The sequence below is a fragment of the Amblyomma americanum genome, chromosome 4 (genome assembly GCF_052857255.1).
Source record: "Amblyomma americanum isolate KBUSLIRL-KWMA chromosome 4, ASM5285725v1, whole genome shotgun sequence".
NCBI classification, from domain to species: Eukaryota; Metazoa; Arthropoda; class Arachnida; order Ixodida; family Ixodidae; genus Amblyomma; species Amblyomma americanum.
In genome coordinates this window covers 36,991,074-37,009,388 of record NC_135500.1, presented here as the reverse complement: position 1 = coordinate 37,009,388, position 18,315 = coordinate 36,991,074, and the positions used below count along the sequence as shown (strand labels likewise).

General features: G+C 48.0%; 1 protein-coding gene across 1 annotated transcript in view; it reads right to left on the bottom strand.

The window, feature by feature from the left end:
* Positions 1 to 17,917, bottom strand: part of LOC144127870 (uncharacterized) — a 202,650-nt gene extending 184,733 nt beyond the window's left edge. The window contains exon 1 of the mRNA XM_077660846.1: positions 15,539 to 17,917. Coding sequence (XP_077516972.1) covers positions 16,408 to 17,727 — 1,320 coding nt within the window. The 5' untranslated portion in view covers positions 17,728 to 17,917 and the 3' untranslated portion in view covers positions 15,539 to 16,407. The remainder of the gene's footprint in view (positions 1 to 15,538) is intronic.
* Positions 17,918 to 18,315: the final 398 nt, after the last annotated feature.

Sequence of the window (18,315 nt, the reverse complement as noted above, 5' to 3'; positions counted from 1 at the left end):
TAATAGTGGCGTCCCGCAGAGCGGTACGTCGTCACTTGACTACGTTTGTTTAGGTGACGTTTACAAAAGGTACATGTTAGGTGAGGCGACTACGTTTCTGCGTGATGGTATGCTTGCTGCGTGCGCGGAGGCGTAGCCATGTTTGCCGTGCGACCACTTTTGTTTGTCCCAGCCGGGAAGTCCTGATAGCTATTAGCTGCTTGTTTCTCAAAGCCGCCTCAAATTCAAGGCAAGGCCCCACGCTTCCTCGCAGCCCATCTTTAACCATATTTTTTTCAATACGCATTAACTCTTCGTCTAGCCGAATCGCTGGTCTGTGCGATTAGCCACTCCCCCCTCCCTCGGTATGAGAAAAGACGCTGCTCCTAACGCATCCAACCTGTACAAGCGAGGCGTTTTGGCTGCGTACCTACCTGAGACTGTCTGTGGGGGCTCTCGTGGGAGGTCACATACGTTCTTTATTTTAAAAGGCTCTCTCGCGTCGCAGGCGCATCTCCGCTCGCAGTTGTTTGCCCTCTGGCAGCGCGGCTTTTTGGGAAAATTAAAGCAGTACTTTTCCAACCTCCTCGTACGAGGAGGTTGGAAATATACTGCTTTAATTTCAAACAGCCAAAACACCTCACTTGTACAGGTTGGATGCGGAAGGCCCAAATCCCTACAGAGGACAGAGGATAGCGTATCCTCCACCACACCAGCTATTAACGCAATATGAGGCAGTCGGTTGGCGTAGACTGCAAACAGGAAACTTTCATAACTTACACATACTTCACAAAATGTTTCCGAACCAGTACGCGGACACATGCAAGTGGTGTGGAGCCACCCGCGCTTTATACTATATTACATGGGAGTGTAAAAACAATTATTCATTCCATAAACTAAAGGAGCACAATGCGCAACAGTGGGAGAGCCTGCTCACCAGCAGCGTGCTGGCGGGCGGTCCAAAAAGGACTGGTACAGCATGCCTACTAGATAGCAAGACTCAGTGGGGCCCTGGAATAAGGGCACCACCCCTGGAAGACTCGGAACTTCAGCATGAAGACACCCGGGTCCCGCTGAATCGGCCAATTTTTGGCGCCAATAAAGTTTTTTTCTCTCTCTCTCTCTCTTTCCAACCTCCTCGTTGTCCGGCTATGTCCGCCTGCTTCCGGTCTAAGCAAATCTCTGCACCCACAAACGCAGTTTCACAAGCGATTGAATAGAAGCTGACGCATGTGTGCTTGACTTCAGACATGAAGGCGTACGTTCGTGCGATCCGAAAAAGAGCTCCATCTCAGAGTTGGGAAGTGAAACTGGGCATTTCTTACAGAACTGCAAGCTTGCACAGACGACTACATGAATTAAGGAGCCTCGACCAGCAAATGGAAAGTATAAATTGCATTATAGGTATCTTGGCTGATGTCATTATAGTATATGTATTGTTAAGTCCCCTAGTTTCCCTTGACTCCGCACGAAATCGCGGTTTTAGTGTTTTTAAGGCGAAAGCCTTTAATGGCTCATACTCGCGGCCACCGTCTGTCCGGCAACGTGACGTCGCGGTGTCCGTCCGTTACATCCTAGGTCACGCGACCATGTCCGTCTGTTACATCCTAGATCAAGTGGTCTTGTCACGTGACCTTTCACGTGATCACAACCTGCCAAATGGACTGTGAGCAAACTGCCCACTGTGGCGGGTGGTGTGATCCGCCACCAAGCAACAACTGCGCATGCGCAGCGTGACGTCATCGCTCCAATTCAAATCAGTGCAATGAGTCGCAAACGGCTTTCGCCTTCTCGCAGTTAAGATATATCTAAGTGCCTCCAGAAAATTTTAACAGGATTGTGTGTTAACAGCCACATTCTATTCTTTTGATGGTATTCTCTTCATAACATAAGTAGGACGTAATGACAGAATGATAGGAACTTGGTGAATTCAATCGTCTGCATTCTCTTCAAAGGCAGCACCAGGTAATAACAAAGTCCTGCCGATGCCTTCGCATGTCGTTTCTACCGCATCCACACAAGCAAGCTAGCGCCTGAAACTCTGTGGCTCTAAAAATAACGCACTCACACGCTGAAATGGGAAGACTCCCGATACGCCTGTCGAAAGCAGTACTGCGTATTTGCGTGAATATAATGCAAATTTAGGCGATTTTTATAGCTCAATACCTACAGCGAGCTCACCCACTAGGCTAGTGAGCGCTCGAAAAAGCCAACTTCTCAACCACTTTAGGCCACTGCGGCGAAGCACGCGGCACGTACTAGGGAGATGGTGTACCTACAAATGCGCAAAAAAAGTTGCGCGTGCCGTTGCGAAATAAGAGGAGGCAGTTATCGAATTCTGCAGAAAACAAAAGGTTTGGCTGTCTTTTACGTTTATTGTAACGTAGTTGTGAAGGCAGTCTGGCAGTCAGAAAGACAGTGAAAAGGCTTTCGAAAGAAACTTTTTACTGGGCTGACCCGAGCCCATAGTGAACTGAATCACTCGGAGGCGGCGTAGAAACAGGCGTGCTCGGCGGTCGTCGAACAGAATGCCTGCTGCTCTCGGCCGTGCTCAATATAAAGCTGGCATGCAGCCATCGAGGCAAGGTGCCGAAGCAATTGATGTCAAGGAAATTAAAGTAATCTGGGTGGCAAAATTCCAAATTGCAAGAAAAAAGAGCAGAGCTGGGCTCGAGGTTCGCCGTGGCATTCGCAGTCGCAGGAACGAGAGTTCACCCACTTCAGACCAGCTACGCTTTCCACACTTCGCATTGCCATCACATCACGCTCAAACACTCAAGAAATTCATGTAAAGAAACGGGCATCAGTACTTAGGTGGCCTTACTCTGACACTAAAGATTCAAGCGTTGGAAAACTGAGCATGAATGGATGAGGAAAAGGAACAAAGAAAAGGTAAATGCCAAGATACTTCCAGGCAATAACCTTCTGCTCCGAGGTTACAGCTTTGTTTCGCTCCATTGTGAAACATGAGAGAGGTGCCCGTCACCAGTAGAGAAGGTATGACGGGATGCCCTTTTCTTTTGTGCCCTTTTCGTTGTCGTTGCGTCCGCGTCGTGGCCCGAGCTTTCAGCGTTCTTCACGCTATCGCGGAGCCTGCAATCTATTTGCATTACGTCATGTGTGCATACACAGGGCGCGCTTTTCTTCTCTCGCAGGGTGTGTGTGCGTGTGTGTGTGGGGGGGGGGGGGGGGGGGGAGCTGTTGATGCACGCCTGAGTGTCCCACAGGACATGTCTCATTTCACCCGACAGTGTGCGTGCACAGCACCATTTGGCGGAACAGCCTAAAGTTAGTTATATCGCCTTGCTGCCGCGCTAATTAACCGCACGATGCAATAAACGATTACAGATTTTTAAAAAGTAAGCGCATCTCGATGTGAGAGAGTGAGATATGGATTTGGTTTTTAAGGGTCCCGGTAATCGACATTCGGAAAATTTCTCCGGTCTCGTGAAATCTGAACTAAGGGGAATTTACTGTATCTCGCGAAAGCGCGGCACTTGAATGTTCGCAAGCTCCGGAATTTTTTGATCGCAGTGTCGGCTGTATTGAGAACGAAAACTCCTGCAAGCCTGCTCAAATTGCATTTTGACCCTCGAGTGGCATTTAAGGCCTTTCCACAGTGTTTGCTGAACTGAAAATAGCAGTGTTTCAAAATTCATTCAACTCAAACTCACCTCCATTTAATACAATGGGGCTTGGCAGGAGCGGAATAGTTCGTTCAAGTAATATTCGTTCTGGTAGTATTTCACTGTGATATCGTTCTACAAGTTGACGAAACCCCCTTTTACGCTCACGTAGTCTTTTTTTTATTTTCTTTCTTTTCACTGCTCTAAAGGCCCAAATGCGCATTACGGGTGGAGGAAGGCATCATCGAGACATTGTCCAAGTATTACATTGTGTCACACAACTTAAAAATATCAATTATGTAAAAAGCGAAGAAGAAGACTTCGAAGAGTGCGGTATACACAAGTAGCGTATGTAGTTGTGCGCATGCATGGTACCAGCCGATAAAATGAAAATTAAAAAGAACGAGGCAGAGAAATAATGTGAGGAAGAGAAACATTCAGGTCAGTATTCCTATTAGCGTGACCAAGGCGTCCCCGAATTTTTTTTTGTCCGAGATGCAGACAATGTCTTTATTAAGGCTATTCCACTCACCTATCGCCACATGAAGAAATGAAAATCGTAATAAATTTGCCCGCGCAAATGCAGGTTTCACTTTATGATCATAGTCGAGGCGAGGAAAGCTATGAGTAGCAGGATTAATGTTCCCAGCAGTGTAATCAGAAGGGTTACAGTAAAGCTTGTGAAAAAAACATTAAACGATGAATTTCGCGCCTAGTTTCATGTAGCTCAAGACTTAAGTTGTGCTTAATCATTTAAATGCTAGAATATGAGGAATAATTACATGCAATAAAACGTGCAGCTTCGTTTTGCAGATTCCAGTTGGTTGTTAGATATGATTGGTGAGTATTCGCGATAAGCGAGGCATATTCGAGTTCCGGGTGTATAATAACGTTATAAACAAGGAGCTTAGTTTCCTTGTGACCACGACGCAATGGCCTTCGTATGAAACCCAGAGTTTTGTAAGTGTTGGCCACTATGTAGTCAATGTGCACGTTCTAAGGCAGTTTAGCTGTGAGGTACCTATGACTGTGTGAGCTTTCAAAGACTACATTATTCATCGTATAAGTGTAGTGCAACTCTTGGTTACGCTTTGTAAAACGCACGAGTTTAGATTTTTTATGTTCATAGTCATCTGGCAATCCAAACACCATTTAGTTAGACTCTGTGGGTCACTTTCGAGTTGCGAACAATCACAACAGTTAGTTACAGAGTGACAAATGACGCAGTCATCGGGAAACAACCTTGGTGGAGAGGTAACATTAAGGAGCACATCGTTAATGCAGATAAGAAATAAAGTGAGCCCCAAGGCGGAACCCTGCGGGACTCCGGTTTCTATGGCCTGAAATGTAGGTTTGAGCATTCTCTATTTTAACAGCCTTTCGCCTATAAATTAGCTATTCATCGACCCAGTTAATTACAGTGCTGTCAATGTTATTTTGCCTCATTATAAGTACTAGTCGTTTGTGCATAACCTGGTCCTAAGGCTTTCTCAAGATCAATAAATATGGCGTCAGTCTGTCCTAAAGTGTGTGTTAATATGTGCGGTTAATTCAAAAAGCTTGGTTTTGCATGACCAGCTGCGCTGAAAACCATGCTGATCAGTAAAACGTACGTTTTCATTAATGAGAAATTTATTGTTTGAGAAGATAGGATATGCTCAAGATGTTACCGATATGGGCCTATACCTTTTATTATTCCTACGTATGCAAATTTCCAGCCATCTAGGACAACTCCTTCATCAAGAAATTGTTGAAAAATGTGATAAATAATTTATACTGAAATACGTTTCGTCGTTTTTGGTACCTTAGTGATGTCATCACGACAATGGCAGCCGCTCTATAACTTTGACAACACCGCCGGCGTTTATGACAACACCAGGCATGACGACCGTGGTACAGGAACTTAAGCTCAGGGAACGAGTGCGACTTTCATCCTGATAAACGCCACAGAATTAGTCACTGAATTCGCATGCAGCTTCCTCAGGCTCGACGACATTACCAGACAAGTTATGCAGTTCCTACGAAGGCGAAAGAGAAATATTCCTCAAAAATTTGTTGGGGGTTGGTTCGTAAAACTTTTGGCATCTCGATATCATAAAAGTTATGTTTTGCTTTCTCAGTTTCTTGTTTGCATACCTTTGCATACGTAATATATTCGTATCAGTAGGCGTCAGTCTTAACTACGTAACGCTTTGCTGTGTAGCCGTTTCTTTTTATTTAGGCAAAGCTTTATGTGTCTTTAGGACCATGGTAGTCATCTGTTATGCGGAGACACTTTTCCTTTATATAGTTTTCCTGCAGCCCTTTTATTTCATCTCAAAAACTAATCCAGCTTATTTATTTATTTATTTATTTATTTATTTATTTATTTATTTATTTATTTATTTATTTATTTATTTATTTATTTATTTATTTATTTATTTATTTATTTATTTATTTATTTATTTATTTATTTATTTATTTATTTATTTATACCTTTCAGGGCCCAGAAGGGCATCGAGTAAGGGGGGGCAAAGAACGACAACTGTACAAGAGATTCTGATTACTACAACATGATATGCGAGGGAATATGTGGAAAGAAACTATTGTACACTGCAGAACTTAAAGGCGAAAATATGCATAGATACAAGGTTATTATTAGTAGCACGAATGCAGGGCATATGGCAAATAAAAGCTGGATAGTTTTGCAAAAAGGAATGCCTGTAAACTTCACGTTCACTGTTCAGACGACCACAGTGAGCACTAGCGCAATCATGAATAGCTTTTCGACGCAGATATTTCTTAGTTGTAGAACTCTTGAGGAAACAGTGAATTGCATGGAGGTCGCTAGTGCACTCTGCGACTTGCGTCCCAGCACGCGCAGAGTGCGTTGTAAATCCAAGATAGCATCTGCGCGTGTCAGAGCAATACAGTCTGCGTCACAAGGAGTAATAAAAGATGGCAATCTGTGCCACAACACTCAAGTGTACCTGTCTGAGCGATGAACAGAATAGTCAGAATTAAAGCATCCAGGCTGAGGGTTTCTTCTAAATGAATAGTATAATGTTGGGAGTTCTTTCGCGCACAGTGGGCACGCTGTCAAGGCATCTCCCGTGGCCCGTGGAAAAAAAATGCACGGCAGGTTCGCCTTTGATGTCTGAAGCCGTCGCAGTGAGAAAGCTGTAGGGAAAGGGCTATTGCGAGGGAAGGCATGGGAAATAGGTGAAAGGGAGAGAGACTGCACTGGACAAAGGAGCGGCCGTGGGAGCGGTGTCAGTTTCAGCACTGACGTCATACTCTCGGATAAACACGCAGAGCCTCGTGATTTCCCACTGCGTGCGCTCGGCACGCAGACACTGTATTCTGCATCGTGACAGAGGAAGGGGGTCTGCCTTCCTCGCGCGAGAAGGGGTTGTTAAAGCAATGCGGCTTCTGCACCGGGCTCGTCAACTATGTATAGCTGAGACGCGGGGGGAACAGCTGCTCGTACTGCATCGTATAGGCAGGCGAATAAAAGCGAGCAGCACAGGACGTACTTCAACGGTACGGGAAGCCGCAACACCTGTAACTCTCATCAATGCATTTAGGATGTTTTCGGAGTCGTCAGACGGAGACATAACTATCAACGTATTTTTCCTTACGCTGCCGTCGACGCCTCAGGAAATACAGGGCACCAATGGGACTGCTATGTTCCTATGTGGAACAAGAATCGATCATTCCGTCAGGACTAAATTCACGTAGATGCCTGCTTTGGAAGCAATTTTTAAGCATGAAATGCATCTAGCTCCCATTCTAGACATTCTGAGCCGAACACCTTACCGAATCCACGAGTCGGCTGTATCCACCAGGTTCTCCTTGGTGCCTGAGAACCTTTCCCGGTGGCCCTGCACTTGGCACAATTTTATTTTCAATAAAATTTACTCCCTCACTCCCGGGGAAAGTGAAGCCGAACGAGAAATTTCCGTCCGAAAGGCAGTCACATACGGGGAGAAAAACTGCCAAGTACGCCGAACTGATTTCGAACCAAGGGCAGCTGAAGCCCATCAGCTTGTTTGACTGATGCTTTGTATAGGCATCCCATGCTCGCCAAGGAAGCGCTTCGTAAGCTAGCAGTCAGCGCCCTCTTTGGCGAGAGTGCCATACATTGGGAGCGAGGTTGGCTGGGTCTGTTCCTTGCAAGGCGGTGCTCGCATGAAGATAAAACTCTGTTTCGCGATTTCGATTCTCTTGCTTCGACGTAACGTTTTCAGTGCAGGTTCAAGAACCGTACGGTTTTAATGCACTTTCTAAAGTAAAAGCAATGCTTAACAACGTTACTGAGAGAGAAAAAAAATCACAGTGCACAAGAAGCATACATTCAGTGCTAAAGCAAATACGCCACGCAGCTTTCCAAGGTCCTTCAGCGTCCGCTTGATTATGCAATTGGCCAAATTTTCTTGCAGGTGCTAACTGCTGTGGATTTTACGAGAATAATAGCGTACTAAAATAGGCGAACCATTAAACGGCAGTACGAAAAACGGCTGTAGCAATGCCAAAAGCACTGCTGAAGAGTAATGTAACGGATTGCTGATTTCCATAAATTTGTTCTTGACCAGTACTTAACCGATACTTGAACAGCTACTGGCCGTGAACGATGGAGCTCGTAAAGCAGGTGACGTCGCTTAGCTGATTGCGTCTTACTTGCCAGGTAAAGCGAGGAATCGCCAGTGGCGCTATCACGATCTTTCACTAGCTGCAATCTAAACAAAAACTGCCGTTCAGTGACACTTGGAATTGGAAAGCACCGAGAAAAACACGAAGCACAGAACCATGAGAAGCGACTCACAGCGTTGAAAGCGAGTCGCTTCTCCCGCCGCGTTTCGCTTCCTGCGCTGATAATTGGAAATTGATCAAAATAAAAGAGCCCAGCTCTCTATCCTGTTAACCTCTGCGAAACTATCATATTCTTTTAAACCCACCTAATGACGTCCATTGCCTTCGCTCGCGCGAGAAACATTAGAACTCGCCGGCGCCTGCAGCGAGCGAGTGTGCCTAAGTAAATGGCAGCATTCGTGTCAGTCTCACAGGTATGCGTGTACGATTACATACTAACACTGCTACGCGATGCGAATTAAGCCGACACTTCTGCAAAACGAACGCTAGACTCTGCGCACTGCTGCGATCCACGCTTGGCGCCTCTGCTTTTTTTCGCTCTCGCCTCGGAACTTTCACGGGCGGTTCTTGGCGCTTCGTGGACTGCATGCGGAGACTGCTGTGGCACTCCACACAGCAGTAACGAATTCGCGGGTTGGATCCCAGTTGGGTCGCATTTCGATGGAGTCGAAATGCTAGAGGCCCGTTTACTGCGCGATACAAGCGCACGTTAAAGAACCCCAGGTGGTCGAAATTATCCAGAGCACTAAATTACGGTGTCGCTCATAGCCTGAGTCACTTTACAATACATATCTACTTTCCGGAAAGAACTGGATGGTCTCTTGGGCTAAAAGCTGCACAAAAATCTTTGACATGGCATCAGCATAATGCGAGCAGCGGAAATCTCACTAATAAACAATATTAAAGACAAGAACATGGCAATAAACGTGACAGATTAGAACAGTGGTAATTTCAAATAATGTAACCGGCAATCAACTAAAACAAACCCTTTTAGAGCAATGAAAATTGTATACGATGAAATGAGAAGCAAAATACATAGATAATAGGTGCACAAAATAAGGATGTAATTGCTTTTTGTTCATGCCCTCTGTATATCCGTATCTGTTAAGTGTTCTGGTAGGTTACGGGTTAGCGACTGGTGTTTATAAAGCGTACGTAAACGAAGAAAAGCCCAAGTATCAGTATTTCTTGTTTCCACGTTAGTATTTTGTCGCTCTAAGGTGCCAAAGATGTTAACATGTTTATTACTTCACTTGGCGAAAAATAGACTCATTGTAACAAACTAAATTAGTATAGCGTGTCTCCACTTATTATACTAAATGCTTCAAATGTGTCTTTTGTATTTTTCATGTGTTCAATTCCTTCAGTCTACAGGACAGTTTTTTTTTTATAAGAAAAACCTAAACCATAAAACCTAAAAACAAATTATCTGGAGCCCTTCACTATCGTGTCCCTCGTAGCCTGAGCCGCTTTGGGACTTCAAATCCCATAGACCAAAGAAAACAAATAAAAAATGCGCCGGAAATTGGCGCAGTGTCTGTTAGTTCGTCGTCGTCTACTTTCCAGCGATGCTCACTTCACGGGCTTGCCCGACTCCACACCCTTCCCTTTGACATCACCGGTCTAACTGATTGCTATTATTTTCACTCCTTAATGCGTCTGGTTACACTGAAGGTTATGGGACATTGTGTACACGCCACAGTATCACCTCATTCAGCCCATACTCGATTACTTGATCGCTGCGCGTAACTGGCAAACTTATAAGTTTCTCCCTCCTCAGTCTCGCATCTGTCTCTCCCCTTCGGTTTTGTCATCATTAATTAAAAGACTAGCGCATAAAACTGGGACGCAGACAGAGAAGAAGACAGGACAAGCGCTAAACATCAACTGAGGTTTTACTGCGAGAAAGAAGGTACATAAATGCATTTTGAGTGGAGCAAGCGCACACTGGGCTGAAACAATACAAGCACTTTCTAATCAAAATGGGGCAAACTATTCCTTAGGTAGATGTTTTCTTTTTTGGACAAGGCAAGTGATGTTGTGCTTACACAGTTATCTCCTTCCCTGTTAATGTGATAATCCTCACAAATCTCACGCCCCAACCTTGTGCCTCCCCTACCAAGCCCACACGTGGCATCAAACGCCGGCACGCACCCGCACTGCTTACAATGCTTGGCCAAATGGCCGCCCCCCGCCAATGAATCTACCAGCGTGCAGTTCTCTTGTAGTCGTTCGTTTAGGCAGCGGCCAGACTGCCCCACATAGCATCTACCGCAGGAGAGAGGTATACGGTATACGATACCTGTTCTCTTGCAGATCAAAGAGAAAGTCGACGCTCTAAGTAGCTTGAAAGAAGTTATAGAAAGTCTTGAACAGTCAGTGCAGATGATGTCAGCCAAGTATGACGAGCTTCTAGAAACGCAAAAACGACACGATACTGAAATACAAAATCTGAACAAACGGCTTGAAGTCGTAGAATCGGTGGGATCTGAGGCTGAGGTGGGTCGATTGAAAAGGCAAATAAATGACCTTGAACAGTATGGACGACGCCAGAATCTTGAGATCCATGGTCTGAAATACACTGAGAACGAAAACGTGTTAGCTGTTGTGAACGACCTTGCATTATCTTTGAGCCTTGAACCGGTCACTGAGAGTGAAATTGAAGGTGTGCGCAGACTTCCTCACAGGAAAAATGAGGACAAAACGCCTCCTGTGCTGATCCGCTTTGTCAGCCGGAAAACAAAAGATCAATGGCTAGCAAAAGTAAAAGATCTGAAAGCTAAGCAATCTGACATACGCCTTTTTGACAACCTGACAGCCTTCAACAGGCGACTCTTGTGGCTGGCACGTTCAAAGGCAAAGCAGTGTGGCTACCAGTATACCTGGCAGAGAAGTGGCAAAATATTTGTCAGGAACAGAACCGGAGAGAATGCAATCTGCATTGCTTGCGAAGACGACTTGGTAAACATTCGGTAGCCTTAGGTTTTCATGCGCGCTGATCTTCTGTGGGAAAAAAGAAACCTATCATGACCTATTTTGATATTGATTCTTTCAATAAGTACATGCTGAATTCTGGAAAGTCTCTCAACAATTCTCTCAGTTTTTTTTTCATTTAAACGCACGAAGTCTGCAAAACAAAATAGATGAAATCGTTGTGTTGCTGTCAACTTTGAGGTTAAAGTGGGATGTATTAGTATTTTCTGAAACCTGGTTTAGCAATGATAATGATGCTCCTAACATTGATAATTATAAATGCGTATCTTTGGCTCGACAACAGAAAAGAGGAGGGGGCTTATCAATTTATTTGATGAATGAAATCGGCTATCACTGTTTACCTGAATGCCGTGAAATGAATGAAGATGTAGAAGCTTTGTCTTTGTACTGCGGAAAAATTGTTGTTATAGGTATATACAGACCGCCTTCAGGTTCGGTATCTGCGTTTTGTAACTTTGTTGAAAAAACTTTGGAATATGTCTCTCTTAATAATTATGAAGTGGTTTTTCTTGGTGATATAAATGTTGATATTCTGGGTCAAACGTCCGTTACGAGAAATCTGCTAGATTTGTACAACAGCTGTGGATTTATGAACTTAATTTCCTCACCAACACGAGTTACTGATAACTCTGAAACGCTTATTGATGTGTGCTTTACGAATATTTGCACTAGTGATGTCCCGGCTGGCGTTTTGACATTAAGCATTAGTGACCATATGCCTATATTCTGTATAGTTCCGAGTCAACCAAAACAACACAGGAGTAAACCGGAAACTTCTACATTTAGAAGAATTGATGAAAACAGCTTATCAGAGTTTCGACGTCTTTGTGCTAGCACAGATTGGAGTAATATTTTAAGACAGGAGGATGCATGCCAATCGTACACATATTTTATATCTACTATTCAAGAACACTATAATACTGCATTTCCGCAAGCAACGCACAGAACTCATAGAAAATCAAGAAAGCCGTGGATTTCAAAACAACTATATGACCGCATACAGGAAAAGAACAGACTTTTTTCTCGTTTTTTGAGAACAAAAGACACTGACATTCTCCGTCAATTCAAAACGTTCCGCAATAAGTTAGGCGCTGACATTAAAAAAGCAAGAAGTGATTATTACGCGAGAAAGTTCTGCATGTCTGATGGCTCGAAGGGAACATGGAATACACTTAACGATCTTCTAGGTAAAAACAGAACCAACGCACCCGTCTCACTCCACATTCATGGTGCGAACTATGATGGCGCTGACCTAGCGAATGAATTTAATGGGCATTTCTTATCTGTTTTTCCACGAAAATCAACTGATGGTCCACATCAAGATGCCTCAGTCTATATTGTCACCGGCGAAAATACAGAGAACAAAGCTGTTCACTCGGGCGAGGGTTTCCAACACCGCCGCGCTCGTTCTCGACAAAGAAGACGTTCGGCCACGCGCTCGGGAACACAGTTCGACCTCCAGGTGGAGCCGGCAGAAAGTCAGCAGCGTGGCATTGCCCCTCCCATCTAAGAGGAATCGACTCGATGCCGCACGCGAGGGGAAGAAAAAAAAATAAGGCGAAAAGTTAATGGCGGGGTTGGGTCCGGGGCTAACGGGAATAAAACGGCTTCATTCGCGCCACGTGGACGACCTCGGACGTCGGGTGTCGAGAGGACCGGACAGTTCCTTGAAGGAGCACCTCGTAGGTCACCGCGCTGAGGCGGCGTAACACCTGGTACGGACCAAAGTAACGGCGAAGAAGCTTCTCGGAGCGCCCTCGCAAACGGATTGGGCTCCACACCCAGACTTGGTCACCGGGTGTGTAAATCACCTCCCTGCGGCGGAGGTTGTAACGCTCGGCGTCGCGTTGTTGTTGGCACCGGATTCGCTGTCGAGCAACTTGGCGAGCAACTTCGGCGTCACGGACAAATTGGTCGGCATCCACGACAGAAGAGGGAGTAGGATCCGGAAGAAGCATGGCGTCCAGCATGGTCAAGGCTTCGCGACCGTGCACCAAATGGAAAGGAGTGAAGCGCGTCGTTTCGTGAAGCGCAGTGTTGTACGCGAACGTTATGTAAGGAAGTATCCGGTCCCAGTTCGCGTGGTGATCGTCGACATACATAGAAAGCATATCGGCAATTGTCTTGTTAAGCCGCTCAGTTAGTCCGTTGGTTTGCGGATGGTAAGCTGTTGTCCTTCGATGACTGGTGCCACTGAGTCGAAGTACCTCGTTCGTAAGTGCCGACATAAACGTGGTTCCCCTGTCAGTTAATACGACCGTTGGAGCTCCGTGACGAGGCACAATGTTATGAATGAAAAAACTTGCGACTTCGGCGGCGGTACCACGGGGAAGAGCCTTGGTCTCACAGTAGCGGCTGAGATAGTCAGTGGCAACAGCAATGTACCGGTTACCCATGGAAGACGCCGGAAACGGACCGAGTAAGTCCATGCCGACCTGTTGAAATGGGAGGCGCGGGGGATCGATAGGCTGCAGGAGCCCGGCTGGTTTAGTCGGTGGCGTCTTCCGGCGCTGACATTCTCGGCAGGTTCGGACGTAACGGCGGACAACCGCAGCAAGCTTGGGCCAGTAGTACTTGGTGCGTATGCGCGCCAACGTGCGGGAAAACCCGAGATGGCCCGAAGAAAGGTCGTCGTGGCACGCGCGCAGAACTTCGTCACGAAGCGCAGCTGGCACTGCAAGCAGATAGACAGTGTCCGTTGGGCCGTAGTTCTTTTTGTAGAGTACCCCATCGCGCAAGCAAAACGATGACCGTCCGCGCTTGAAGAGCCGAGGTGGAGATGGGGCGATTCCTTCAAGATATTCTATGAGGGGCAGCAGGTCAGAATCGGCCCTTTGTTGTTGGGCAAGGGTGGACGTGGTGAGAGCACCAAGAAAAGCGGAATCGTCGTCGGACTCGTCAGTGGGGCACAGGATTGGGGCGCGGGATAGACAGTCAGCATCGCTGTGTTTCTGGCCAGGCTTGTGCACGATGGTGACATCAAATTCTTGTAACCGAAGACTCCAGCGAGCAAGCCGCCCCGAGGGATCCTTCAGGTTCGCCAACCAACAGAGTGAATGGTGGTCGCTCACGACCCGAAACGGGTGGCCATACAAGTACGGACGAAATTTCGTAACGGCCCACAGCACAGCTAGACATTCCTTTTCCGTTGTGGAATAATTGACTTCTGAACGGGACAAAGTGCGACTGGCGTAAGCAATCACGCGTTCTAGACCATCCTGCCGCTGAACAAGGACCGCGCCGAGGCCAACGTTACTAGCATCAGTGTGCAGTTCAGTGTCGGCCTCTTCGTCGAAGTGGCCAAGCACAGGCGTACACTGCAGACGGGACTTGAGTTCTGTGAAGGCGCTGTCCTGGTCTTGGCCCCAGATGAAGGGTTCAGAATCCTTCGTCAGGCGGGTCAAAGGCTCTGCTAGCCGGGAGAAATTGGGAACAAACCGGCGATAGTACGCGCAGAGGCCCAAGAAACGACGCAGGCTCCGTTTGTCTGTTGGCTTAGGGAAGGCAGCTACGGCGGCCGTCTTTTCGGGATCTGGACTAACACCTCGTGCGCTGACAATGTGACCAAGAAACTTCAGCTCTTGAAATGCAAAGTGACATTTCTCTGGCTTGAGAGAGAGACCAGCGGAACGTATGGCCTCGAAAACAGCACGCAAGCGTTTCAGGTGCTCATCAAACGTGTCAGAGAAGATCACGACATCGTCAAGATATACGAGGCATGTCTGCCACTTCAGACCGGACAGCACGGTGTCCATCATTCGTTGAAACGTGGCAGGGGCCGAGCACAAGCCAAAAGGGAGTACCTTAAACTCGTATAAACCGTCAGGCGTAATAAAGGCGGTCTTCTCTCGGTCGCGTTCGTCGACCTCTATTTGCCAATACCCACTGCGGAGGTCAAGGGATGAAAAGAAGGTGGCATGGCGCAGGCGGTCTAGGGAATCATCAATGCGGGGCAGAGGGTACACATCTTTTTTCGTGACGGTATTCAGGCGCCTGTAATCGACGTAGAACCTGAGGGTGCCATCTTTCTTCGTGACGAGAACAACAGGCGATGCCCAGGGGCTCGTGGAAGGTTGGATGACGTCGTCCTGGAGCATCTGTGTAACTTGGCGGCGGATGGCATCGCGTTCTTTGGAAGACACGCGATAAGGGCGCTGGCAAATTGGTCTTTGGTCGTCAGCAACGACAATTCGATGCTTGGTAAGCGGCGTCTGTCGGACCTTGGAAGTTTCCGCAAAACAGTCGCGGAAGGAATAGATTAGGCTTTGCACGCAGTTTTTCTGACTGGCCGAGAGGTGCGGGTTCACGTCAGTCGGAATGGCTGTAGCCGTCGCGTCGGCGAGGTCTGACGTGGTGGATAAAGAGCACTGCCTCGTACACTCTCCAAGCTCGTCAAAATAAGCGACGACTTCTGACTTCGTCAAATGTTGCAGTTCACGAGTAAAGTTCGTGACTAAGATTTCGGTACGACCATTGGCAAGGTCTACTAGGCCTCGGGCGACACAAACTTGCCGAGCGAGTAGCAGGGACATGTTCGCTTCAGCAATGCCAAGAGCGCCGGTGCTGTCAGTACACTCGACTGTGACGAACTTGCTGGCTCGCGGAGGGATTGTTATGTGGTCGTCACATATGCGCAACATTACTTTACAGGGCTCGGTGGTTGTGTTAACGGCTCGCTGGGCGGAAAAAGATACCATGAGTTCCTGAAGGTTTATGATCGCACCATACTCGTGAAGGAAATCCATGCCCAGTATGAGGTCCTTTGAACAGTCAGCTAACACGGCAAAGGAGCCGGTGAAAGTAAGACCACGGATTTGGATGCGGCAAGTGCAGACGCCGATTGGTGTCACGACATGGCCACCGGCAGTGCGGATCACGGGTCCACACCAAGGCGTCAGAACCTTACGGAGTGTCATGGCTAGCTCCCTGCTCATCACAGAAAAATCAGCGCCGGTATCGACGAGTGCGGTCAGTTCATAACTGTCGACGGTTACTAAAATTTCAGCGGAAACTAATCGTTCGCAGCACGTCGGTGAGGTCGTCGGATCGGGTCGTTGACGCTCGGGCCGTCGCGTCCAATCGTCGGGTGGAGGCTGTTGACTTCGTGCAGCGGCGGCGGCCCTACCCCCGGAGGACGCCGTCTTCAGTTTTCCCGCCGAGGGGACGTGCCTCCGAACTAACCGGAGGTTGAGGGCCGACTGGGCGTAGCAAAGCGCCTCGGGGATGGCGATCGCGACTGTCGCCGCTGTGAGGTCGGGGGCGGCACTTGAGAGTTCAGGTACTCCTCTATGTCCCGCGGTCTTTCACCATAGCGCGGTCGAGGCGCGTCCGGTGGGAATCCTCTCAGACCCATCCGCCGGTACGGGCAATTCCGCAGAACATGGCCGGGCTCCCCGCAGTGGTAGCAGAGCGGACGATCGTTGGACGTTCGCCACACGTACGCTTTGCGGAATGGAGGGCACGGGTCCTGCTGCTGCTCGATGGGACGCACGTAACGATGGGGTGGTGGTTGTTCGGCAACGGGGCGAAACGCTTGCGGCGCCGAGGCAGGTCGGCGCAGGGCATCGCTGTAGGACATTACGTGCGGCTCCGAAAGGGGTGCTGGGGGTGGCTGCACCGCTCGCCGGATTTCGTCACGGAGAACACCGCCTGTCGAAGGTACGCTTTCTGACGGAGCACTCAAGTAGAGGTGTCGCAGTTCTTCGCGGACAATGCTCCGCACAAGCGCTCGCAGCGCCTCATCCCCGGGGCCTGGCAAGGACGTGCAGTACTGAGCGGCCGCTACATTTGCCTGACGGCCGTATTGGGCACTCCGTTCCTGCAAGGAACGTTCTATGGTCGTCGCTTCCTTGGCAAAGGCGGCGACAGTTCTCGGAGGGTCGCGCATGAGGCCAGCGAACAGCTGCTCCTTTACCCCACGCATAAGGTGCCTCACCTTTGTAGCTTCGGGCATGGCTGGGTCGGCCCGATTGAAGAGGCGGGTCATGTCCTCAATAAACATGGCCACGCTCTCGTTGGACTGCTGTGACCTGGAGCGAAGGGCAAGTTCGGCATTCTCCTTTCGCTCGCTCGAACTGAACGTGGCGAGCACCTCGCAGCGAAAAGCTGCCCAGTTAGAGAAGGACGCCTCGTGGTTCTCGAACCACGTTTTCGCCGAGTCTTGCAGTGCGAAGTACACGTTCAGCAGCTTTCGCTCGTCGTCCCATTGGTTGAACGCGGCCACACGGTCAAAACCGGCCAACCAATCTTCTACATCCTCGAACCGGTCGCCGTGGAAGGATGGTGGCGACCGAGGTGCAAGAAAGACGAACGGCGGGGCACTGCCGAAGGACTGACCTGTCTGGCTGCCAGTGGCGGAAGTCATGGCCCGAGCAGGAATCGTGAGTGGCTCAAATTCGGGTTGCAGGCCTCGCAGGCGACGGCTCGCTTTGTGGACAGGTGTGGCGTCTGCTCGTCGGGGAGAAGCGTCAGGGCTATCGTCCCGGTCAGCGTACATGGGATGATACCCAGCACGGCTCCACCAAAAATGTCACCGGCGAAAATACAGAGAACAAAGCTGTTCACTCGGGCGAGGTTTTCCAACACCGCCGCGCTCGTTCTCGACAAAGAAGACGTTCGGCCACGCGCTCGGGAACACAGTTCGACCTCCAGGTGGCGCCGGCAGAAAGTCAGCAGCGTGGCAATATAACCAGTAAACAAAGTAATTCCATGTTTTTGTTACCATGCACTGACTCAGAAATAATTACCATTATTCACTCCTTACGCAGTAATAGTGCTCCAGGTGTAGATGGCATAGCTCCAGTCCCGATCAAGAAAGTAGCAGATGTCATTGCGATACCATTAGCACATATAGTCAACCTAATGTTCACGACAGGCACATTTCCACATCAGTTGAAAATAGCTCGTGTCACTGCCATTCATAAAGGGGGTGACATTAATGATCTAAATAATTATCGGCCGATCTCCATTCTTTCAGTTTTCTCTAAGATTGCGGAACTTGCAATCAACTCACGTCTTTCTCAATATCTCGACAAAAACCATGTCATCTCCAAGCAACAGTACGGATTTCAAAAAAACAAAACAA